This window comes from Mus caroli, unplaced genomic scaffold (genome assembly GCF_978045245.1).
Source record: "Mus caroli unplaced genomic scaffold, Mus_caroli_1 scaffold_15, whole genome shotgun sequence".
NCBI lineage: Eukaryota > Metazoa > Chordata > Mammalia > Rodentia > Muridae > Mus > Mus caroli.
Genome location: NW_028227270.1, coordinates 26117731 through 26143831, shown reverse-complemented (window position 1 = coordinate 26143831; position 26101 = coordinate 26117731). Strand labels below are relative to the sequence as shown.

Sequence of the window (26101 nt, the reverse complement as noted above, 5' to 3'; positions counted from 1 at the left end):
ACTCCCTACCATAAGCTGTGCTCTCACCATCCCTCTATCTGCTTCCATTAAAGTTGGCTAGATAGAGGTGTCGAAGAAAGAGGCAAACTCATGGTGGCTCAAAGCTGGTGATCTCAGAGCTTACTAGAGCAGGATACCAGACCCTAGACTCAGTAAAGACATCAGATGTTCCACACCAGCTGGACCCAACATAGGTGATGTAGATGGCTACAAAAATGTCCTTTGCCTCACGATAATACCATCTCTATAACCTACCCATCACGTATCTCATGCCACAATACTAGGAATATCTCATACAAGTACAGAAAGAGCATGGAAATATCACTGTGGGGAATTCACACCCACGCCTAGAAGGCCTTACCTCGCCCTCACCGTCACTATGATAACCCAACCTTCCATCAGTTTGACCGTCAAAGTAACTGTCCAAAATAGTTCCATGCTACTCCCATCTGCTCTACTCAACCTTTGAGCACAGCGCCTTTGCCTGTCCCTCCCATTTCTTATTTGTCTTTCCTTCCAATTCTTTCTTTGATGGAGACGAGAACCTAGAAACACTGGGCAGAGGTCTCACCCTGGGCTCTCTTCCCTCCTAACACGACCACCCGGGCTTCCTGCTGTTTCCCCGGAAGACCTAGCATTGATGGGGACCTGGGCCCTCTGCCAGTCAGGCTCCCACCTGCACAACTGCATGGCTAACTTCCTCCCTTCCTTAAGTCTCTTTTGCAATGTTCCCTACTCCACGTTTCCATCCGCAACTCCTATTTAAAACTTCATTCAGCCTTCGTTCATTTGTCTGTGCCCCTCCTGAATCCCCTTGGCCTGCAATTTTTCTAGTTTCGTAGCATATGCCACCTTCCATTTTATTAGATAATTAGCTCACTTGTAATATTTACTGTCTGTCTTCTCTCACCAGAATCTAGGTTCTCCATAGGCAGGATTTTTCTAGTTTCTTATTTATTTTTTGATCTCATACCTTCGTTGTACCAGTGCCTAATATATAGCCAGCTATGTACTTAAGGTGGTTAGAATATGCTTGGCCCAAGGAGTTGCATTTTTTGAAGATGTGGCCTGGTTGAAGGAGGTGTATCACTGTGGGGTGGGCTTTGAAGCTCCACCCAGTTCAGAAGAGTAAGAACTCTCCTAGTAGCCTTCAGATGAAGATGTAGAACGCTCAGCTTCTCCTGTACCATGCCTGCCTGCACACTGCCATGCTCCCGCCTTGATGATAATGGACTGAACCTCTGACCCTGTAAGCCAGCCCCAATTAAATGTTGTCCTTGTAAGAGTTGCCTTGTTCATGGTGTCTGTTCACAGCAGTAAAACCCTAACTATAACAGTACTCAAATATTTGTTGAATAAAAAAATGAATTGTTTCTTTGCCTTCTCATCTCTGAACTGTCACAAGTCAAAAATTAAAGGAGCGATTGTTTTAAATAGGAAATCTCATGTTCTGTGATTTTAGTTTTTAAAGTCAATGAATGTGTTCAACTTGAAAATCTTCCTTTTAGAAATAAAATCATCTGTATAGATTGTTATATCAGTGCTAGTTATGGTAATGAAGTGTGAAAAAAAAATCCATACATCAAACGCTTAAGGAGCAGTCCGGCGAACTGTTTAAATGAAAATTAGATTAGAAAGCAATATAATATACACATATCAATTACAAATATGGAAAACTATATGTAATTATTGAGGTTCATAAGTGAATGTCAAATATGATCTAAAACTTGCATTAAAACAGTCTAAATGAATTAGTGTAATGTTACCTAATTGTCTTCTTTTTTAAAAAAAAATGGCAAGTTATCGTTTATAGGCTTTCATTGGTAAATTTTTCCATCGAATCAGCAGAGAGATGGTAGGAGAAGAACCCCAAGAATGTGAAAAGAGATGAAAAAAGTAATGGATACATAATTACAGGGGAAACACAGAACCAAACCCACAAAAATACTCAGAGTGAGAGACAAAGAAAGACATAAGCAGACATTTTTAGGGTGGAATATTCCTGGCTAGTGCATTTATAGATGCAGCTTTTCCAAGAGAAAAAAATAACTTGTATTTTTAATTATGCTTGCATCACTTTTTTGATTTCTTTTTTTTTTTTTTTTTTTTTTTTTTTTTTTTGCCAGAGACCAAATGAAATTAAGGAATGGATTTGGCCCATAGGACAGTTCTTTCTTGCCAATTGTAGAAAATGAAAACAAAGATGATGAGGGAGGAAAGTCAGTGAACGTCTCTGACTTCCTTAGGTCAACATCACCAAACTTGCAGGGCAGTGAGTACCAGACCCTCGTGAACAAAAATACCACAAGGAAAGGTTGGACCAGCTCCCAGGAAGAATTCTATAATCCCTGTGCTCTTTGTCTCCAGGTCCTCTTGGCCCAAGCAATCAGGCTATGAAGGATGGAACATTCATTTCCAAATGTCCTGTAATGTACATTTCACAAGAATGTCCAAGACATAAAAGGATATTCAAATGAAACTCGGGAAGAGCCCACTCCACAAAGGAGCATCCACAGAATTCAGGGAGTTAGGGTTTTCAAGAAACAACACAGCATAATATATATGGTACAAGGGCAGCAAATGGTACTGGCATTCTTTTCTGTTATTATAATTGTGAGAGGCTTGCAAGAGAAGGAGGATTGCTAGCTAGACCCTGACGAGGGACTTACTAAATCAGAGGAATCAGTATGAGCAAAGAGACAGAGGCACATCTAACCATGATGGAACTAAAGTCCATGAACACACTGGACAACTAGACAGTGACTCCTGAGCCAGGGACGATAAACACAAATTGGGAAGAGACAAAAAGTGCCCGGTGATGAAATTGCCTTTCTGTGTAGAAGTTGCCTATATGCTCTGCTTCCTTTATAGAACTGCCCTGTGTGACAATCTACATTAACAAAACAACTCTATTTATTGTCTAGCTAAAGATGTTTTCCAAGTGATAAAGTCTTGGCTTCCATTAAATATGGTTCCTTTAATATTCATATATAGTACTTGAGATTTTTAGACATTCTGAACCAAGGTACATATTTTTTATTTACATAAAAAAGTTACTGGTAAGATCAATATATAAAGTAAGGTGTGGCGTATATTTGTGAATGTGCAATGCATGTAAGTGTAAGATTTCCTAAATGCCTCATGAGTAAGGTTTGCAACCCAGGTTTGTTTGAGTGTCCTAGTTTGTTGTCTGTTGTTGTGTCAAACATCATGACAAAGCCAACTTAGAGAAGAAAGGACTTACTGCATCTATTTCACCTCCACCACTGTCAGTTATTAAGAGAAGTCAGGGCAGACCCTTGGAGCTAAGAACTGAAGCAGAGGCCATGAAGGAACACCACCTATTGGCTTACTCCACATAGCTTGCTCAGCCTGCTTTCTTAAACAATTCTTAAACCACTTACCAAGGATGGCACCACCCACAAATAAGTAGCCTCCTACAGACTAGTCTGTTGGAGGCACTCTCTCAGTTGGGTTCCCTCTCTCCAGATCACTTGAACGTATGACAGGCTGACAGAAAACTAATCAGCAAATCGGATGCTGTTGCTTAATCCCAACACCGAGGCAGGAGAGCTGGTTTAAATTGAAGGCCAGCCAGTGCTACATAGTAAGTTCCAGGCTATCCTGGGCTACAGAGTGAGACCCTGTTTGAAAACAATCAAGCAGAAAACAGCAAGCAAACAAGTCTAGGGTTCTAAGCCGGCTTGCCCCTGCTGGGATGCACACACCTTGACAGGTTCACCATTTACTCCAACACATACCATAATCCACTCACTCAGCAAACACTGAGACCCTACTATGTATTATGCTAACTCTGCACCAGAAAATAAAAAGGAAAGAATCTCAACTTCCATGAATTTAGACCATTGGGGTGGAAGATTAGAAAGATAAACATTGAATTCTCTGGGAGTGGTGAGGTATTTAAGAGTGTTGAAATATGTCTAAGAGGCCTGGCATGCTGATATACACGTAAAACCTCAGCTTTTAGGGAGCAGAGGCAAGAAAATTGCTGCAAACACAAGGCTGGCTTGGTGTCTACAGTGAGGTTCACTCCAGCTAGAGATTCACATTAAAACTCTGTCTATAAATAATAGATAAATAGATAGATAGTAGATAAATTTGATGTGATAAATCCTGAAGTAGGGCTATAGATATTTTCTCAGAGAAGAGGACATTTAGGCTAAGAATATCAGAAAACATTATCAAAATAGACTCTCCACTTCTTTTTCATCTGCATATCTAGGACACTAAGTCCTACCACTACCCAGGGCACCATGAGAGATATGAAGAAGGACATCTGACAGCCCAGGCAGGAACACACATATGTATATACAAGTGTGTTCATACTTACCATGAGATTAAAACCCTAACTCAAGAGAGAAAGATGAGTTTGGGTACAGAGAACTAGAATATGTCACCAAGAAAATAGATAGGGTGTGGTTCCTTGGTGGGGGGGGGTGTTGAATAACTAGGGAAAGGGGCATTATTGAAGACTTCTGTGAAGACCTAGAGGTAGCAACACTTGAATTATTGAAGAGCAATAAAAATGGAGGCTCAAATGCCTTGTGCTGAACCTGCTATGAACCCCGTAAAGAATGCATCTGTACATACAGTGGATGCTTCCCCCAAATGTGCATTTTGTGGGGTCCGAAGTTTGAGTCTAAAGACCAGAAAGTGTCCACTCAATATCAGTGCTGACACTTGTCCCCAGAACAGGACTAGAACATGAAGCAAGACATCAAGAAGGTCTTTTACATCTATTGCTGGGCCTGAAGAACTTACCAACTAAAAAGAATAAACAGTATTGTTTTAAAGACCAGAAGAGAGCAGAGAGGCAGGTCAGCCTCCAGGTACTCCCGGTCAGCCAATGAGTACGTGGCTCACCCTTTCCCAGTGAGATGAAGAAAGTCATCTCTTTGCCAAGACTTCCTTCCGTGGGCTTCCCTACAACCAGGCCCACCCAGGGATGTTAGTTTCTTGCGTCCTGTTTGGATTGCTAAAGTCAACCTTTGAGAGTTTTGCTTCAAGAACAGCTTTTGAGCCCTTGGAATTTCACTTCATTAACAGTTCCAGGTGCTGGAAGATGGCAGCTCAGCCTGGGAGCCCTGCATTAACACCTCCTGTGGATATTGTATCTTAATCCTCTTGCTTTGGCTGCTAGGGAAGTTTTAGAAGCCTTCTAACAGGAAGCGTCTAACTTCTTGGAATCTGACATTTGCTCTGCAGCATGGCACTTCCGGTGTTATATCATTAAATGTCTCCATGGCAACAGTAGCTGGGGCATGACCGATAACTTCTTCATTCCTCATATCATAGACAGAAATAGATTAAGTCACATGGAAGGAAGCTTTCCGGGTTCTCCAAACCAGTGGCAACCAAACTTTAGCATATATCAGAGTGGGCAATCTGCTAGAACACAGATTGCAAGACCAAAGAACGTGCGTTCCTAACTTCAACCTGAGTAACAAGACTGCTACTTATTTGAAATCGCACTTTAAAAACCACTTCTATACCCAAAGTAGGATATTGCAAACAAAAGCAGTGGCTGGAGCAGAAGTCCTCATGTATAATAATTGATTTTTCTGGGACACAACTTGTGCTTGAAGCTTCCAGCTTCCCTCCACAGAGAATTGCATTGGACACTATCCAATGAAGGACAAGATGGTAGACTTGGGGTGTCTCCAATCACTCTTTCTGAGCTCTGGAAGTCTGCAGAGGACTGGTTTACTCACAGAAGTCAATATGATATATATACATATATACACAACAGCAATGGATTCCCAGCTGAGCATTTGATTTCATTTTTTTCTTACTATAAATGATCCAAACCCAGGAAGACAAGTCCATTGAGGTGTTTTAAGGACAATAAAGTTTTGTTAAAAGAGGCCTGGGGTTGGGGCAGAGGGAGTGAGGAGATTGGGAGAAGAGATAATATAAATTTGGTCCAGTGTATAGACACAAAACAGATAAAAACTATTTCTATAATACTAGCCACCATGTGGGAACAGCTCAGTAGTAACAGCTTTGAGCTCCACATGCCTTATTTCTCTGGGTTGCTCTTGTGTTTGTGTCTTCAGATATGAAAATTTTCAACACCTCTTTTCTGTTTACCATTGACCTGAATTCCTACCTAGTGTATCTAATTACTTGCTTTCTCTAAGCATTGTGTCACCCACTTGTAGAAGTCATAAAAACCCAACATAAGCCTTTGACAAAGAAATATGGCCAGCGCTGTGCACGGCACAGTTCTCACTGAGATCTCAAAGCTTTCATATCCACGAGTCTATTCCTGCTTAAATCACCAGCTGTTACAAATGTTCCTTCCCAGGGAGTCATAAGCCATGCCTACCCCTCCCTGCAGGTCCCAATGACCAACCAAGCTACAACTCCACCAAGGTTTACTCTGCAGGAACCAATGAGCCTGTAGGGTTTACTTACAGATCATAAGGGGGGTATTGGAATATGGGGGTGCTCCCCTGCAAAAGCTCACACTAGGAAGTCTTTCCCTGTGGGGTAGCCTGCATCCCCTCAGTCTACTCCAGTCTCTATATTCTAGCCACTCCACAAGGCCTAGTGTAGTTAGGGTAGAGTTTGCATACAACAGGTGGTAGGAACTCCCAGGCGAGGGCCCTGAGATTTAGGAGGAGATGTAAACACTCAACAAGCCCAGCTGGAATGATCTTCTGTAAGTAGGCACAGCCAAATGCCCCAAGATTCCAATTGTTTAGCTAAGAGGATATTCCTATACAATACCAGCATAAACATTGCCTTAAACACGTGCACACACACACACACATACACAAACTTATACAGACATATATACACACTCACACACACGCTTGCACACTCACACAATTCATACACACATATACACACATTCACATTTACACTCACATATACTCAAATATACACACTCACATACACAACTCACACTTACACATGCACCCTCTATGGATTCTTGAAACAAAAGTGACTCATTGGGACATATGTGATATGAAAGTCGTCTTTGAATGACTCCAAGGAAACAGCTCCTTTGGACACAGCAGAAAAGTGACACATATGGACTCACAGCAGTTGTGACAGCATGCACAAGACCTATACAAGCACAAACCAGATCAGATGTCAGCACAGAGAGGGGAGCAAGGCATGAAATCGCACCCCCGGCCTTGGAACTATTGGCAATTGTTACTGCTGTGAGAAGACATTTGATTTTCTCTAGGTGTATAGTCCCTGGCAAGCCAACCATGCTCCAATGATAGACCACTCTTCCATGAAGATGTGGACAGTAGAGACTGGCCTGGAGTGGGAGAGATGGAAGGAACAAAGCTGGGTGGATAAGGAAACAGGACGGGTCCAGGAAGAGCTTAAGGGAGAAAGAATGGAGAATATGATGAAAAGAGAATATGATCAAAATACATAGTATGAAACTTTAAAAAAATCTAATAAAAAAATGTAAAAATGCTAGATTTGGGAGCTAAAACTACAAGACTCTTAAAAACCTGTAAGCCCCGCCCTTAGAGGTATGAGTTCAAGACTAGCTTGATAAGACTAACTAAAAACCAACAATGTACTGAAGTGCAGATTCAAGTAGCAACACAGGTTGGCCTTGTTAAAGGAGGCAGACAAAAGGCCACAAAGGATGGTCCATTTGCACCAAATATCCAGTCTACACTGACATATCAATCAGGTAGTTGCCAAGCTTTGGAAATTCAGAGCATGGGATTTCCTTTCAGAGTGATATTTTCAAACAGCTGGAGCTGGGTGGGAGTTGTGGTTGCGCAGTGTTGTGAAGTCAGGAGTATTTCATCAGACACTTTAAAATGGCGAGTTTGACACTGTGCATATTTTATTACAATAAAGCAACGTAACTCATCACTTCACTTGAATAAAAGACGAACACCTATCAGCTTCTAATAAATGCAGGGGAGCATCTGACAGTTCCCTCCATATGCTTCATATCTAGATAAGAAATCTCGATAAATCTTTTATCAAAGGCCCTTTCTTCCATCCGCAGCATCAGAGAAGAACGAGAAGGCGTGATCAGTATCATCCTTAGTGGAACATTCCTCAGTGCCTCTCATGTCAAAGCATAGGAGTGCGTCACCTCACACCTAGACTAGAGACCCTGACCAGTGCACTAAAGCAAGAAAAGAGAGGAGACCCAGGCTAGACGAGGATTCTACAGAAGCACGCATATAAGCACAGAAGCCCCTAAAGACTGCAAAAGAACCACCAGACCCCAAAAGGGAGTTCAGCAAACCTCAGGCCACGAGGCCAGTAAACACAGGTCACCTGCTTTCTATATGCTACTAATGAGGGATTGGGAAATTGACATGTTAAGTGCTATTTATGATGATGTTGGGAAGCACAAACCTTTCCCTGGGACTCTCTTTGCTAAAAGCTAAAACACCAATAAAAAGGTGTGGGAAACCCGGGTGTGGCTCATCAAGCTCCACTCGGTTCCTTGGCAGCCGTGTTGTTGTTGCCGGGACAACCAACAAAAATGGTTGGATCTACTTAATGGCATTCCGATCTAGAAACTGACCAAATGGTTATAAAACTTGTGTCGAGTACAAAAGATCTACGATAACTCGGTGAATTCAGCAAACACAATTGAAAGACAAAGCCTGCTTCTAAGGTTGAGTAGAAAGCCACAGTGAACAAAGCAGACAGACAAACAGGAAGATGGAACAGTATACTGTCCGGGTACAGCATCACTCGTCAAGCCAGCTTCAGCAGCACTTCCATGGAACTCCCTGGGAGGATAGAGTCTGTCAACAGTGGCGCAAGGCTGACTGTACATGAAACGATGGGACAAAGTAAGCTCATGAGTAAATCTTGCCCTTACGTTACACCATGCACAAACATTAGCCACATGGGTCATAGAATTCAGCAAAGAATCCGAGGCTTAGAAACTTCTAGAAGTAAACATAGATGTTTACAAACGTGGAGTTGGCAAAGATCGCTTAGGGGGGGAAAATGTAAAAGGAATGTGTCACAGAAAGGAGGAAAGTGTGTCTGGGAGGCCAACAGAAGCTTGGCAGTCTGTTCTTGTAAAGTGCCTTTAAGAGAAGGAAAGGGGGGCTGGAGAGATAGCTCAGCGGTTAAGAGGACTGACTGCTCTTCCAGAGGTCCTGAGTTCAATTCCTGGCAACCACATGATGGCTCACAACCATCTGTAATGAAATCCGATGTCCTCTTCTGGTGTGCCTGAAGACAGTGACAGTGGACACATAATAAATGAAATAAATCTTTCTTTAAAAAAAGAAAAGAAAACAGGAAGTCATTGACTGGGAGGAAAATATATCTGGGGTATGTTTATCTCACAGGACTAGAGATAGGTGTGGGGACAGTGGCTGTCAGAGAGAGAGAGAGAGAGAGAGAGACACCACACAGAGAGACACACATGTGGACAGGCACACACATTCCTGCAAGTTGATAATCAGAGGATAAAATCTAACTCAGAACAGGATGCAATTTTTAATAATCTCACAAGATCAGAAATAAAAATGGACATTAATCACTTGGAAAATGTTCGCTGTCTGCCATCAATGAAGCAAATGAACCACTGCTGTGGCGAAAATGCAGTTGTTACAGATTCTCCTCTATGGCTACTGATATTGTGCATTTTCTTATTAAATATACAGCATTTACTCACTTTGTGTGTTTTTTTTATTAAACATACAACACATTCACCCGAGAACCATGCCACTGCCGCTAGTCATTTCTGTCTAAAAGCGTATCTATCTATAGGTGGTCAAGGCAGCTTTTTAAATACTATCCCTGACCTGGAAACTACTCAAAGGTCTACGAGTCCAGGAATAAATGAATTGTAGTACACACATACAATGAAAAACTAAAAGACCTGAATTGGCACACTTCAGATTGTGTGTGTGTGTGTGTGTGTAATACTGAGTGAAAGAGAGCAGCCACGAAGGGTCACATACGTGTGGTACTTTTCTCATTACCTAAGACCTGTTAAGAGAATGAAGGGCGGAAGGTTTCAGTTGTTTGTGGTATGAGGTGAGGTGCAGGCCACCGTGGCAGGAAGGCCTGGTGAGGTGCAGGCTGCCATGGAGGGAAGGCACGGTGGCAGGAATGACCCTTGGTTGTGGCAACAGAACTGGGGGGACGGGGGGCTGCTTGCTCACATTGCAGTGGCACAGGAAACAGAGATGAGAACAGAAAGCAGGGCAAGGTTACACAGTCTCCAGACCCTCTCCACGGTAACCCACTTCCTCTAACTAGTCCTAACTTCCATTGGTCCCACAACCTCCCAAAACAGTGCTACCATCTGGGGACCAAATGTTCAAACATTTGAGCCTAGTTATTTATGGTGGGCATTTGAATCCATTACAACCCATGGTATAATTGGCATAGACAAATAAAGGCAACTGTGTTCACAGTAATAGAAAGATCAGTGGATGCCTCATGACTCTCTGGTCATGAACTGACTCTAAGAAGGCTGAGTCAATGGAACTAGATTATATCACACAACAGTAGTCATTGCACATTACACAATGAAACTCTTCATCAAAACTTAAGAATGGAGCCAGGTGGTGGCAGTGCCTGCCTTTAATCCCAGTACTTGGGAAGCAGAGGCAGGTGGATGTCTGAGTTCAAGGCCAGCCTGGTCTTTGAAGTGAGTTTTAGGACAGCCAAGGCTATACAGAGAAACAAACAAACAAACAAACAAAACCCTTAAGAATGGCGACCAGGTGTGATGGTCTACACCTTTAACCCTAGGTCTTGGGAGATAGAGGCTGGTGGATCGCTGAGCTGGAGGCCAGTCTGACTTTTACAGTGAGTCCCATGTCAGTACCTATATAGTGAGATCCCATTTTAGAAAAATAACCTCATCTATTGTATACTTGAAAAGTATGTGGTTTAGTTTATTGTAAATACATATACTTCAAGCAAAAAAAAATTTTTTAACTTGCAGCATTTAACTGTTATAAACAAAACTATTATCTCCCCCAAGTCCCTAGTGGAAGCCATAATGCCTGATGAGCCTGTACTTAGAGAGGAGGCTTCAGCAAGGCAGTTAAGGTTAAATGAGGATAAGGAACCTAATCCTCTTAGAAAGGAGTCTCTTCATAAGAAGAAACACTGTAATGTTCACAGACACACACATATGCACAATGCAGACATGTATGTGTGCACGTGTCCACACAACATGCACATTCACACACATACATGCACAAACAGGCACTCATGCAAATATATGTAAATATGCAAATACACACACACATGCAAATAAAGTGTGTGAGAGAGTGAGACGGGGGAGGGGGGAGAGACATAGCAGGATGACGAAGGGTGTGCACAAGTCAGAAAGAAACAACTCACTAGAACACACCTACCACCCAGCACCCAGAACCCAGCACCCAGCACCCTGACTTTATACTTTCAGTCTTCAGAACTGAGAATTTAACTTCAGTTGTTTAGGTCATCCCAGGGTGTGATATTTTGTTACAGTAATCTGTGAGGAGACGACACATCTCAGCTCCTGAGCATAAGAAAATAACAACGGAGCACTCTTGTCAGAGTATGCATGGACCTGGAGAGTCTTCAGCCAGGTGAATATGTGCTGGATATATTTTCTAGAATATGTGCTAAGGAACTTTCTAGTATCATTTCTACAGAGGGTCTGTGTGGAACAAGTGGAGCATGCCATCAGACAGAAGAACTGGTAAGGTCGAAGCAAGTTCAAAACCCTGGTAAATCTCATAACTGAGAACGGCAGGGGTTGGAACCAACTCAAGGCCAGGCTCTGCCTATTCTGGAATGTGTAGCCATGACACCATATTAAGAGGGCCATGACAACCAGTCATGTAGTGACAACACCTGAAATCCTCTCCCATGCAAATAGAGCATCCCTAACATCTCAGACTGAGTCAATGAGAAGCATCTACCCCTCGATCCCACCCTACTCCCAAAATGTTTACAAGGTCCTATACACAAAGTGCAGGGGTTATTTCACCAAGAATCATCTGAGAGTGGCTGTTCTATTGAGCTGCAACACTCCAGAGGAAGAGTTTTCTCTTCCAAAGCACTCATCGCGGAACCTTGGCTCTGCTATGCAGCCACATCCTACCACTGGCTTACTGGCTCCAGCTATGGCTTCTGGCTGACCACCCCAGCTCACCACTACTGCTGCCATTAGCACCTGGGCTGCAAAGGCAGTGAAGAACCCCGCCTCATAGAGCTGTATGACTTTTGGCAGTTCCAGCCAGGCCAGAGCCCCTCAGAACCTTTCACTCTGGCTGGGCTAGAGACCCTCAGATTGCATCCTATCTCTCCTGAGCAACCCACTTGCTGCTCTCTGGCATCCCAGCATTGAAGCACACATGACATGCAGCCAGACAGGTATGAACAACAGGTCAAATATATTGTTCACAAGTTAGACCCAGAAGAATCATGAGAACAACTTGTAAAAGCATCTTGGATACCAGGCAGACGCCCTGGACAGTAATGTCCCAGGAGACCTCTGGGTCTGTCACCCCTCACTGTCAATCTGACCTTGGTAATGCAGTTGCTCTTGCCACCTGCTGACTCTTGCTTGGCACTGGACTGTGACTTGTAATAATTCATACACTCTTTCCTCCCCAGGTTGCTTTTGACCACGGTGTTTGTCACGGCAACACAATGAAACTAGAACAATGCACTCTCCTCTCTCCCGTTCATCCCTTGTACCAAAAATGACTTCTGGAGGGAGGGGATTGAGAGATGACCCAGCAGTTAAGTGTTTACAGATCTTACAGAGGGCCAGGTTCAGTTTCCATCGTCCACACAACAGCTTACAAACTACAAACAGCTCTGACTGCAGGAATCTGATGAAGTCTACTAGTGTCAGGGCACCAGGCACACATATGTACAAGCAGGAATTCACACATAGACATAAAATAAAGCTACGTCTTTACAAAATAACCCATCTGATTCATTGGTTTTCATTTTCCCACTGGTCATGATTCAGTTACTATGAATAACATTTTTTTGTCAATAAAGCACAATCCCCTATCCCTCTCATATCTTTCTGGCTCTCAAGGTTTTAGAACTCCAGGGGAAGGAGTCCTTCGTTTTGACCATGACATGGTGGACTGTTGCCCTCAAGGTCTGGCTTTAGATCTCTCCAGATGACGGTCACTCTTGGTATCAGCCCAGAGTATCTGTGGCAACTCACGGAGAAGAATTCATGGGGCTATGAACAAAAATAGAGGTAGCAAACCTGACCAATGGAATGAGGTAAAAGTTCGCCCCGTGTTAGATCTGGGGAGGACTTTGGAGAGAGAGTCTATCACCTTTGACCTTTCTCACATGTAAATGTATCTTTTATTCACATGATGTAATTGTCTCCAGATGCTGCTAACCTAGACCTGGTCCTGAAAGCTTCTAGCTTTGTACCATCTTACCTAGGCCTGGAATGTTTTCAGCCTCTGCTTACTGGTGAGTTAGCTCACCCTTTCTAGTTCTCTCTGACTTCTGGCTGCTCTGCCTCAAACTCCTCTTCATGCTTACTGATTCGATCTGGCTTCTCTCGTAGTCTCTCACTTTTTGCTCTGCATGGCCTCAAACTAACTCTAGGCATCTGTTTTAACCTTCTGGCTCCTGCTTATTCTCTGGCTCGTTCTGTCTTCACATGTGTCTAGCTTGTTCTCTCTTCAACCTGTCTCTGTAAAATTCTCAAGATAAAAGAGACTACTGTGTGTGTGTGTGTCTCCCTCCCCCCCTCTCTCTGTCTCTCTCTCTTCCTCTCTCAAGTAACTTTTCTCTCTTCTCGTGAGAGTTAAATACATCTATTCTGTCAAATCTTTCTCTGATTCATCACTTTGTCTGCCCCTCAATTAGACATCACTTTTTAAAATGGGTATTTCCTACAAACTAAGTTTACCTTCATTGTTTGAGATTAAAGGTGTATATTAAGGGCATTGTTTGGGATTAAAGTTATATACTAAGGGCATGTCTTTATTTCAGCCAGAGGGCTTAAAGGTGTGTGCTAAGGCTGAGCCACACCACAACTAGAAACAGCTTTTTTCAGCAAGTAAAACAATCTCAGGGTTCACAGTGATCAAACATCCTGCAATACTCACGCCGTGTATCCTACCCACCTGCAAACATTGTTACACCATTTAGGAGACTGAATCAGAACCTAACTATGCCTTACCATCCCTGCCACTGCTACCATCCTGGCCAAAGGCACCACCATCTCCAGACTAGGTTCTGGCAGTGGTCTCTTAGCTCATCTTTTTACCTAGTACCCCGAGATATCCTCCAGGACTTTATAGATGAGCACCTGTGATCTCAGCCAGATGCCATCACTTCCCATCTGGAACCATAAGGTCTCCATAGTGTGGCTTTCTGAGAATGGTTGCTTTCAACCCCACTGCTGCCCTTGCTGTTGCCCCACATCCTCCCTGCTTCACCTCAAATACAACAACAGCTCCTCTAGGATCTTCACACCTGCTGTTACTCCTGCTTGGAATATTTTTTTCCCAAATCCCCACACGGCTCACTCCCTACTCCCTTCAGCTCTGACCTCAAATGTTATAAGACAAGGGAGGCCTTCACTTCTGGCTGTATCCAACAGGACAACATGGCTCACACCTTCCCGGACAGTCCTTGCAGCTGGCTCTTGCAATGTTTCTCTAGCACTCACCATCACCTGACTCTCCCTTTCCCCATCTTCCCCACCTCTCTTGACCTTTTCTCCACAGTGTAAGATGGAGGCAAAGGAGATCCTACAGTCTGGATAAGTCCCTCTAAAGCAGTGGCCCTCAGCTTGTGAGCTGCAACCACTTTTGAAGAGGAGGTTGAATATCAGATCCTGCATTTTAGATATTTATGTTATGATTCATAATGGAAACAAAATTACAATTATGAAGTAGCAGTGAAATCATGTTATGGTTGGGGGTCACCACAACATGAGGAACTGTATAAAGGGTCAAGGTATCAGGAGGATTGGAAGCCACTGCTGTAAGGCAGGAGGAGAGACTGGAGAGGAGAGGACAAGGTAGTACAGCTATACCTGGACAGAGTCAAGAGGCCATCTGACAGGTGGGATCCAATGACAGTTGTCCCTAGCCTCCTTCCTTCCATCCTTCTGCTGGGGGCTTCATTTTTACCCCAAAAGCTTCCTTACCAATGCACCCACCAAACTGGGGAGAAGTGAGTGGCAACCCATTAATGCCTCAGCCCTGAGGTTACCACATGGGGCCTGAAACAGATGCAGAACCTTGTCCATGTCTGCTGTAGTCAGACAATATTGCTGCGGACCCTATGTGCTGTGACACACTGTGTCACCCTTCCTCCATGCACAGTTCCCTTCCATCCCTTCCTTTGTCCTTCCCTACGGTCACTGCCCTGATTCGTTCCCCAACCCCATCCCCATCGTTTCTTGTACCCATGGGATCCTTCCTGCTGCTGCAAAGATTGTGGGTAAATGGTGGCCTTTCCGACAGAAGTTATGCCCGCCACACAAGTAGCAATACCATGAGAACTGGTTTCTAAAGTGCTGTATTGTAAACAAAAACAGTCTAGAGAATTCTCCCAAGAATTCTAAGTAGAAGTAGAAAGCAGGTGTTAAACATGTAGAAAGATCATGTCTTTCTTACTGTGTAACCCATGTGACCACCTGGACTGTGCACTGGTAAGGGAATCATGAATGTTCAGATATTGACCAAGCCATCTTCCTTCTAGGAAATGGCCAGCTTAAGGAATGGTCTCCACAGAGCATCCTTCAAGAGATATGTGAGCTAGAAAGCTAACATTCTAATTCTTTTCAACCCCTGTTCTCTTGCAGATTTAGCACCTTGTGGATGTCACCAATGTCTCCTGCTGGCTTATGGTTCTAAGAGGCCAGGAAATCTAAAAGTTGGCACCTGCTTGGCTTTTGGTAAGGGCCTTCTTGCTGTGTCATAGCATAGCACAGGGCGATACAGAGCAAGAATACCAGCTGGAGCCTCTCTTCTTTATAAAGCCACAGTTCCACCCTAGGGGACCAGAGCATCACAAAAGTAGGAAGCTTTCATGGAGTGTGTTGGTGCCCATGGTCCACCAAAGGTCATTCTCTGGCAGCCCCGGCCATGGTTCAACAGGACCAGGTGAAGCAATGGCCGCTGCTCAAGGGTACAGACAGAAAATCTTGGTGATGCTCACACTGTGTTAATGCTACATGCATTCAGGAGAGGACCCATGTTATTCTTTGACCTATACTTTAAAAGATAGATCAGAGAGGGAGGCCCTAGTAAAGACTTGTTGCGGAAAGCAGTCACCAGTCTTTTAACTAGGGAATGCTGAGCAGAAAGGTGAGGTTGGAGCTGCCGCAGAGTCCCCAACCAGGACAATGCTTAGTGGAGCCATGGGAGTAAGACCAAGACTCTGGGCTAGAGAAATATATTTCTAGGGATGGAGAGATGACTCATCAGTTAGAGCACTTGTTGCTCTTACAGAAGACCTAGCACCCACAGGGCAGGTCACAGCTGTCTGTAACTATAGTTCCAGGGGTTCCAGTCTCTGTGGGCACTGGCCCTGCAGGAAAACCACATCATAGGGGCAGGCAAACGCTCATATACATACAACCAAGTAAATGTCTTCAAAAATAAATGATTTCTTTTCTTTGTAAATTACCCCATCTTGGGTATTTAGTGGCAGCAATACAAAGCAGTGAAACACACACACACACACACACACAGAGAGAGAGAGAGAGAGAGAGAGAGAGAGAGAGAGAGAGAGAATGGGAATGTCTATATTGTGTGACTTGTTTGACTCTGTAGCCCGTGGCTGGAGGGTAATTTGCCTTAAGATTAATCTTGCTTTGAGTCTCACTCATAACTGATTAAGATAAGACTCTGGACTTTAGACTTTTGAGTTGGTGCTGAATAAATTGAGACTTTGTGGGCTATTGGGATGGAATAAGTGTAACTCACATGTGAGAAGGACATGAGTTTTGGAGGCTAAGGGGGAAATGGTGTGGTCTGAATGTATTCCTCAAAATACATGTTAGCAATTTAATCCCCAAATGGATAATAACATAGGGAGGGTGACCCTTTGTAAGGCTCCACCTCATGGATTGATTGACTGCAACTATTAAAAGAGTTTACAGAGGGAATTGTGCCACTCACCATGGCTTTTATCCCTTGTACATTGTGAAGACATGGCCCTCCTCACTCTAGAGGATACAGCAGCAATATGCCACCATGCAAGCAGACAGCATGCTTGTCACAAAGCCCAATGTGTTGACATTTTGATCTTAGATGTTTCAATCTTACTGAACTATTGGAAATATAATTTTGATATTTATAAAGTTTCCCATCTTGGACATTTTGTTATAGTAATACAAATAGGTTAAGACATGTGCCTTATCCCTAAAGAGACACTCGGTTCTGGGACATGTTATTGACTATGTCACAAGTCAGAAGGCTGAGGCCAGACAATACCTTGCCAGAAAATGTATACATTGATGTATGAAGGTGAAGGGACACTGCTTGTGAGATGGGGACGCTGGTTCTGGTTCTTGCCACTGCTGCTAGATTTCATCACATCTAAGGCACATGGAGATGCAAATCTCCATCACTTCTTGTATCACTAAGAAAAAATCCTTGCTGACCATTAACCAATATGATAGCCAAAGGACGGTCCTAGAGAACTAATCCTACTGGTTTCTCATTCTTGATTATTTACATCCATCCCAAAGGGTTAGGCAATTTCTCCTGCCTTCCAGTTACCTGACATCAAATAGATAATCCTTTTGTAGACACCTCAATAACATAACTTAAATTTAGCCATATGTACTTGTAAGCTGCCTTTCTTAAAAGCTTGTACTTTGCAAAATAGACTAAGGAAACAAAGCTAAAATTTCATCATTCCTTCATTGACAAATACTTTATCATTATCAAATGTGTACCCCATGTTCTATTTCCTTGACGCTCTGAATAAACAATGACTTTCAGTTTTAATGTCAAACTACAACCGAACCTTTTGAAATAACTGTCATCAATAATTAATCAACAGCGCATCCCTTGATAGAAAAATTCAAAAACAGGAAGCTAAAACTATCTACACATTCACAGACAATGTGAATCCTTTGCAGCTACTGCCTGGCTAATAGCCGTTTATCAGAGGCTGTCCAGCCAGCAGCGCGGGCACAGATCCATGCTGGTGATCCATCCACAAGATGCAATGAGCTTCACCATTGCCCTTACCTAGCTTTACAGTAGGAGCTGTGTCCATAAACACAGTGTACACAGTATCTATGGCCTAATGGGATGGCTCTCAGACTGCCCACAGTGCCAGTCTTGGTCTCCCTTAGTCATGCATGCACACAGTTGCAATAGAAGGTGTATTCTTGATGCACTTATTAAATGAAGCCCTTTTGAATAATGCCCAGAAAAATTGGGAAAAAAATTACATTTTTTTTGTTTCAAAATGTGAGAGCAGGGGATCAGAGAGATGAATGAGATATAAAGAGGAATGATTCTGTGATGTTTTAGAAATTTACAGGACTCCTCCGATAAACATGGAGTGACTATATCCCATCACGTGTCATTTAATAGAAACAATGAATTATGGTCCAACCTGTAATGCCCCAAGTCTACTGAAGCCCGGGTTCCTAAGTACTTCAGAAGGATATTTGGAGGCAGTCTTTAAAAAGGATTAATATTAAATGGAGTTATTAACATGGCCCTTAATCCAATGTGATTGGTGTCTGTGTAAGAAGAGATCAGAACACAGGCATGCAGAGAAAGGACTAGATAAAGGGCAGAAAGACTGTTATCTGTAAGCCAAGAAGTGAGGTCATCAGAGCAGCCAGTCCTGCTGGGACCTTGATCTTGGGTTTCTAGTCTATGAGACTAAATTTCTATGAGGAATCAATTTTCTCCTATGCAAGCCTTTGGCACTTTGTTATATCTGCCTCCATACACTGATACAGATTGCTGTGTACATGGCTGCCTTCCCTCCTCCTCCTCGTCCTTCCCCTTCCTCTTCCTCCTCCTCCTCAGATGCTGCTTCTGCTTCTGCTTCTTCTTCTTCTTCTTCTTCTTCTTCTTCTTCTTCTTCTTCTTCTTCTTCTTCTTCTTCTTCTTCTTCTTCTTCTTCTTTGACTTCTCTGTGTCCATGTATCTGAGTAAGGTCCACACAACTAGTTCTGACCAAAGCACAGAGAAATAGAAGAACTAGGCTTCACTCTTAAGCAGAGGCATTTAAAGACGGTTGTTAATTTTTGACCGAGGCTGTCATCTTCCCTGCCATAAAACCATCAAGACCACATGTTCTAAAGTAGCAGAGTCACAGGGTGGCAGAGCTTCTGCCAGCCTGGCTCCCTGAGAGACTGTGTGGAGCAAGCACTCTGTCAACCAACTTTGGGCATAGAGTGTGAGGCGTAAACCATTTATTTAATCCACTGAAATTGCAGAGTTGGTTTATAACTGTGACATAGCCACTTCTGACACACAAATCTGCCTCACATAAGCTAGGCTGCCAGAGTGCTTGGAGACCACATTAAATTGTTATTTGAGCAAAATATTGCCAATGGCACAAAGGTGCTGCTTAATTCTTAGAAGTAACTGACAGATGTCTAACTGGACTTAGGGCCTGCTCAGTGGGAGAAAACTCATTCCTGGTACTGAAGACCTGGCCATGAGCACAAGGCAGGAGAGGACATGGTCCCCAGGACAGGACATACCACTGTCATTTTTCTAAATTGATATAGGCTCTAACTATATTCTAGATACTTATCCTTATATCCACAAATAAATGCAACTGCTTTTAGCAGCTAAAGAGACTGCTGTAGATATTCATGACTGGTCAAAACGCCCCAACTGAGATATCTACAATACAACCCCTACAGGTAAAGCTCAGGGAACATCACAGAAGAGGACCTGAAAGAGCTTATGAGCCTCAGTCCCTGAAAGAACAACAGGAGACAGTGTCTTCTAGACATGTCAGGGAAATTATGCTTGTGCCTCTTAATGATATGGGTGCTCACACAAGACCTGCACAGGACCAAACTGTGGCATGCCAACATAGATGGGGAAATATTTAACAAGGCCTTAACACTAGATGAAGAGCTACAGATAGAAGAATCAGTTTTCTTTTGAGAGACACCCCTAATTGGTTTCCATTTTTCCATAGTCAGCCCGAAAGATAAGTGCATCAGGGCAATAATAACTGGACTCAGTAGGTATATTTAATATGTACATGCACACATAGACACAAAGTAGAAAAAGAAGTCGTACATTTAAGAAGGGCTGATAGGAGTGGAGGAGGAATTGGAGAACAGTTTGTAAATTATGTAAATTTAGTACTCGTGTATAAAGTTCTAAAAAATTAAAGTTAAACAATGAAGTTATTTCTGTGTATAAAATACAATCTTATACAGACTATTTCACCTGTTCAACTCCCAATTGCATATATTTGCATAGTCTTAGAGTTGGAAAAGACTTTGGAAACCAACAGATCCTATCACCTCTAGGTCATAATAGTATTCATGAGATCCCTTCAGATCAAATGATCCACCAAAGTCCAAAACTACGTCAGTAGAAGAACTAGACCCAACGTCCAAAGTTTGGAAAGGTTTGTGGTTCAAAAGTACATACGTAATAGCAACTGCACTTCTTCACATGGCTATCTCAACACTGGGAACTGACTTGCTAGAAATAGCTGAATAGATACACAGATGCACACAAAGACACATATGTGTAAATAAAAATCCACAGTGCTAGTAAAATATCTGCCTAAGTAATCCAAGTGCCCGGTCCACTGGGAATTGTTTAAATAGATGGTGGTTCATACCCCTGACTCAGATGCACATAGTCATAAAGGGTTCGGTTTCTTCCGTGACATAAGATAATATCTATGTCATTTTGATAAAAACAAGAAAAGCAAAGATGAAGAAAAGTCTCACTCGTGAAGGATATTTTACCTTCAATGCACCGAGGCATACACATGGCCTTTCTACCTTCAGTCTCTCTGTTCACTCCCCCTTTACTCTGCTTAGTTGGATCTTTGTAACCAAGCCCAGCATGCTCAGCTCTACCATCCACCAGCTGTGTGATCTCCATGCCTCCCATCTGAAAAATTCGCAGAAACAACCAGCCCTTCCACCATCAGGGATGGAGAGCATTCCCTGGAGGAACAAGACTTCCTGTGGCTGGAAAACTGGAAGAACAAGACTTCCTGTGGCTTGGGTTGAACTTACTTTGCCTCTTTTATTTCTTTAAAAATTATTCAATTAGCCGGGCAGTGGTGGCGCACGCCTTTAATCCCAGCACTTGGGAGGCAGAGGCAGGTGGATTTCTGAGTTTGAGGCCAGCCTGATCTACAGAGTGAGTTCCAGGACAGTCAGGGCTACACAGAGAAACCCTGTCTTGAAAAACCAAATAATAATAATAATAATAAATAAAATTTAAAAAAAACAGTTAAAGAGAACCACTATGAATCATTCTGCTCATTTCTCATCCTGGAAAAACAAAAACTAAAAACGGTTGTATTTGTTCCTGTTTCTGTTTTTGTTTTTTTAAAGTAGTACCTACACTACTCATCTCTGGTAATATGAGGCATTCCAATAGTCAATGTTGCTTCTAATGAGAATTTCACTATCTTACTACTGAACTAATAAACTGCTCTTCTGAGGAGTCAAAATTGAGTCATTCCCAGCTCAATCAGTTGTGTGTGTCAGGTGTAACTGAAGGTGCACACACCCGTGTGAGATACACAGCACACTGTGTCTTCTCTCAGGGACCCTCTCCTCAAGCCTATGGGAGGGTGACCAAGCTGGGCCTCAAGGAGAGGACTAGGTCTTTTCCCAGTTATGTAGCCATTTTCCAGGTCAGCCAGACCTTCCTGTAAGGCCCACCCAAGTACTCTCTGAGGTCTAAAGACACCACTCAGGTCTATTTCCACAGACCATAATAAGCCTGAAACGTTCCTGTGACTTTACAACCTGGAATCAAAATTCAGTCTATCCGTGCACCTGATCCACTGTCTCTTCAGACCATACATGCTTTGTTTGGAATTTAGTACAAGCTGTGGCAAGACTGCAAAAAGATGAGAAATCAAAGATAGACTGTCTCTGAATTTGGCAAAATCCTGTCAGAGAACCCCGGGCCTAAGGGCACCCTGTAAGCCACAGACGGCCTGAGGCTTCTTGGAGCCGGAGAGCCCTCACTCAGCTCCTCGCATCCCAGTTCTTCCCGCCGCTGTTGAGTTATCCTTCTTCAGTTTCTACTTCTTGGAAAACTGAGAAACTTGGAAAAACTCTGCCGAATTAAAATAGCCCGTTCAAGGTCAGTAGGGCGAGCAAGCAAGAACTGGCAAACCGGCAGATTCTAACGCCTTAAAGTGCAGGCCCTCTGCCTCTCTCTCTCTCTCTCTCTCTCTCTCTCTCTCTCTCTCTCTCTCTCTCTCTCTCTCTCTCACACACACACACACACACACACACACACACACACACACACACAGCATCCTAGGTAAATGTTTTTTTTGACTGTCTCCAGAGTTGGAGGAAGACTGTCTTAGAGAGGCATTGCAGCTTTACACTTCAGACTGTCAAAGAACCTTCGAAGCAGGCATGCCAAACCATCCCATGCACTGGAGAGAGACCCAAATGTCAACCTGAATGATTTTAACGTCCCTGGTCCCAGTTAGCTCCAGTAGCTCGCTGCAGGAGCCTCACGGAAGCGTTTGCTCAAGGCCCTCGACCTGGAACAGGTAAACCAATGTATACAGGTGGTCACAGGTACCCTGAAGGCATTAGAAGACTGTAGAAGATTTGAGATCCTTTATTTAGTAAGACTTCTTTTTTTTAAAGGCTGGCACAAGCCTCACCTCTCACAAGACTAAATGTGTTTCGGTTAACTGTTGTCTCCTTCTCAAAACGCACTTAGCCTTGAATCAACCCCTTCTTCTTTAACCCTGCTCATGGTCATTTTCCTGTGATACCCCCCACCCACCCGGCCCCAGGGCATTAGGACTGTCACAAAGAGCTTCTTCTCTCCCAGGTACCCTGCTTGCCTCCCTTGTACACAAATATCTTCTCGCATTAGACAGGATGAGACTCCTCGGTCCTCGAGAACACCTATGCAGGAAATTGCACTGGGTCCGCAACAGCAGGAGGCGCCAGGCACACATGCAGGCACCTACACCTGCCCCTATACCATACCTACTCCGTACACCGGCACCGGAGGACTAAAGCTGACTTGCCTGGCTTCCTGGAAAAGGAAATAATCTTGCAGGGCCTTTGGAAACACAGTCGAACAGCAAGGGGCCCCGCACCCAGGAGAAAAAAAGAGCGTGGGAACATCGTGCGTGAGTGCGCAACAGGAGGCAGCAGTCAGGCAGGGAAGCAAAGATCGCTGCCAAGCCGTGCATAGATCCGTGTGACAGAACTATTACTATTAGAAATCGCAAGGCGGGCACTTAAAGCACTTCAGGTATCTCCCTATAGAGGAAGATGGGAGCCAGTTACTAAACATGGAAAGACTGGGGGGAGGGGGGGCGGGCGGGGAAGGACCTCCTCCACACCAAGGGTTCAAAGCCAGGTTCGGTTGGGGAGGGATCAGTGTGCCCTAAGACAGCGATCTGCAGACAGTGTACTGGACTCACCTGGCGCACGCTCTGCTGCTGGTCCATACCCGCTGCGATCCCCAGCTGCTGTCCCAACGGGCAGGTGCCTGTGCCCCTAGCAGCAGCCGCTCATGGAGTGCACTAGACAGCTGTTCCTTTGCACCTTTAACCTCGCTCCCTCTGCAAGAAGGGTCTGGTCGCTCCAAGGGACTCTGCCTGCCAATCTCCTCCACTGCCTTTACTCCTCCAAAGGTCCCAAGGCCGGCGGGTGCCTGGGTCCTAGCGCCCCTCCGAGGATGTTGATCCCCGACTTTGAGTCACATAGCTGCATCCTGGTTACTGGACTCTGAGCAACGCCTTCCTAGAACTCCTAGGAAGTCAAATCTCACTGGCGTTTTGGAACATGGTGTCTTTCTTAGGACTCGGGATTCAGGTTCTAAACACCTGCTAACTTTAGCCAGGGCTCTCCAAGATTTCCCTCACTGGAGCTCTATCTCAAAACAAAAACAAAAACAAAACAAAGCAAAAAAAACAGTGGATCAAGTTTGCCAGCATCTCTCAACCCAAATTTGTTTGCATGCTCCCTTAACTCCATTTGTTATATTTTGGGTACTGAAAACAGTTGGAACATGCTACACGTGTACCCTGAAATATTCCTGAAGTGATATGAACTATTATTTTCAGATGTGACATGTTTCCAGAGAATAAATTAAGAGAAAAGTGAGGAAGAAAACGGGGGGGGGGGAGGGAATGTCAGGAAATGGAAACGTCTCCAAGTCCCCTTTCCAGTGATCTATAAAAGACAAATGCTAGACATGTCATTTGTTTCTTGGAGTGTGGGGTTTTCTAGAAGAGCTCTCAAGAGATGCTCGATAGGATGTCTACAGGCTATACCTGCTACAAATAGTCCATTGTTCCCGAGACAGTGCATAAAATCAGACTGTGTCACAACGCCTTTAGCCTGAGCCCTGACAGTCTGCATGAATTGTTAAGCTGTAAGTATCTTCAGGTGCCTAATATTTACACCTTTTTTGTTACAATCCTGCTGCACTATGGTGAAATATTTATTATCCATGGTGTCCCTCCTAGGCACTGCAGAAGAAGGGAAAGGGAGAAGAGGGAAAAGAAGAAAGAAAGGGAAAGTAATGAGGCAAAGCTGCGGAAGGAAAGGAGGAAGCGACAGGGAGCCAAAGTTACAGGATTCCCAGTGTAGTGGGGAAAGGGGTGTGTAAAACTGCCTAGTGAAGCTTCGCTCTCACATACAGTGTCAATGACACGGCTGCGTCTAAGTGTGAGAATCACCAAAGGCTCACAGTAAAGCGTCCCTGTCCAGACCCAGTCTCTAAAATGAGTAAGTACTAGGATACCAAGCTCCAGCCTCCTGGCTTCCTTCTTCTCCGGTTCTTCACACTAACCAGCCATCACTTGCACTGTCCTGTCCCTACCCCATGTCCCTCCTTGGGCACCCTAAATCAAGAATAAAACCATCTATTTGGGCCCCAGCCATCTTCCTCTGATCCAGCCCAGGTACCATGGCAAAGCGAATAAGACAAATTCAACGCGAATGCAGCAGAACGTTCATTCTTCCCGAGCACGCGCCAATCAGATTCTCCTCTCAGATCCTGACATTTTTCTCAATGTCTTTTCATTTCAGCTGGTTCAACACTGAACCAGATACTTTATATTCTTCTAACATCTCCATGACACAGTTATCAGGGTAGGAGGACAGTACAGAGGGTAATGGTACCTGATGATTTAAGTCTGAACCTAGGGACCCACATAGTGAAAGGAGAGAAGTGTATTCTATAAACTGTCCCCAGACCTCTATGTGCGTCATGGCTTATGCACTGTTAAACATGCACGGACACACTCACACATACATGCACACAAAACAAACAAACAAGAATACAATGAAGACATCTTTCAAGGCCATTCAGGTCTCACTTTGCAGATAATGGACTCTGCTGGGAAGATGAATGAAATGGACAGCCAAATCAAGTCCCACCAGGCCACGGCCTTCCCAAAGCCCCTGTGTTGCTTATAAGCTGGGGTCAGGAGGCTTCTGATTGGCTATTGGCTAGTGGGCTTTCTGACTCCAGACATGCTGCGCAGGTCTATAACTCAGCAAGAAGATGCAAGGGAAGAGAGAACAAGCTACCTGGTCACCCAGGATTGCCGTAGCAGTCATAGTCTGTCAGTGATACAAGTCTGCTTCTGTTATGGAAGTTAAATAAATGAAGTACACAATTTGGGTTCCACTGAGTGAACTATTAGACATTCTCCTCCACAGATCAAAGACTGCAATACCAGCACCAGGGAAATTAACATAAGAAGATGCCAGTTCTAGGCTGGCCTTGGTTAGAAAGAAAGAGCTTGTCTAAGAAAGAGATAAGGGGGTGGGGAAGAAAGTGAAAGGGAGCAAAAGGCAGAGAAAGGAGTGAGGGGGAAAGACTGGGGGAAGACTAGCTGGCCAGTGCTATTGAGTACTTTGTCTTTGACACTCAAAGTTGAGGCCATGGTTGGCCTTCCATGACCCTTGAAC

General features: G+C 43.9%; 1 protein-coding gene across 1 annotated transcript in view; it reads right to left on the bottom strand.

The window, feature by feature from the left end:
- Pde8b (phosphodiesterase 8B) overlaps positions 1-23734 on the bottom strand; it is a 237020-nt gene extending 213286 nt beyond the window's left edge. The window contains exon 1 of the mRNA XM_021181135.3: positions 23599-23734. Coding sequence (XP_021036794.1) covers positions 23599-23625 — 27 coding nt within the window. The 5' untranslated portion in view covers positions 23626-23734. The remainder of the gene's footprint in view (positions 1-23598) is intronic.
- Between the last annotated feature and the right edge of the window lie 2367 nt (positions 23735-26101).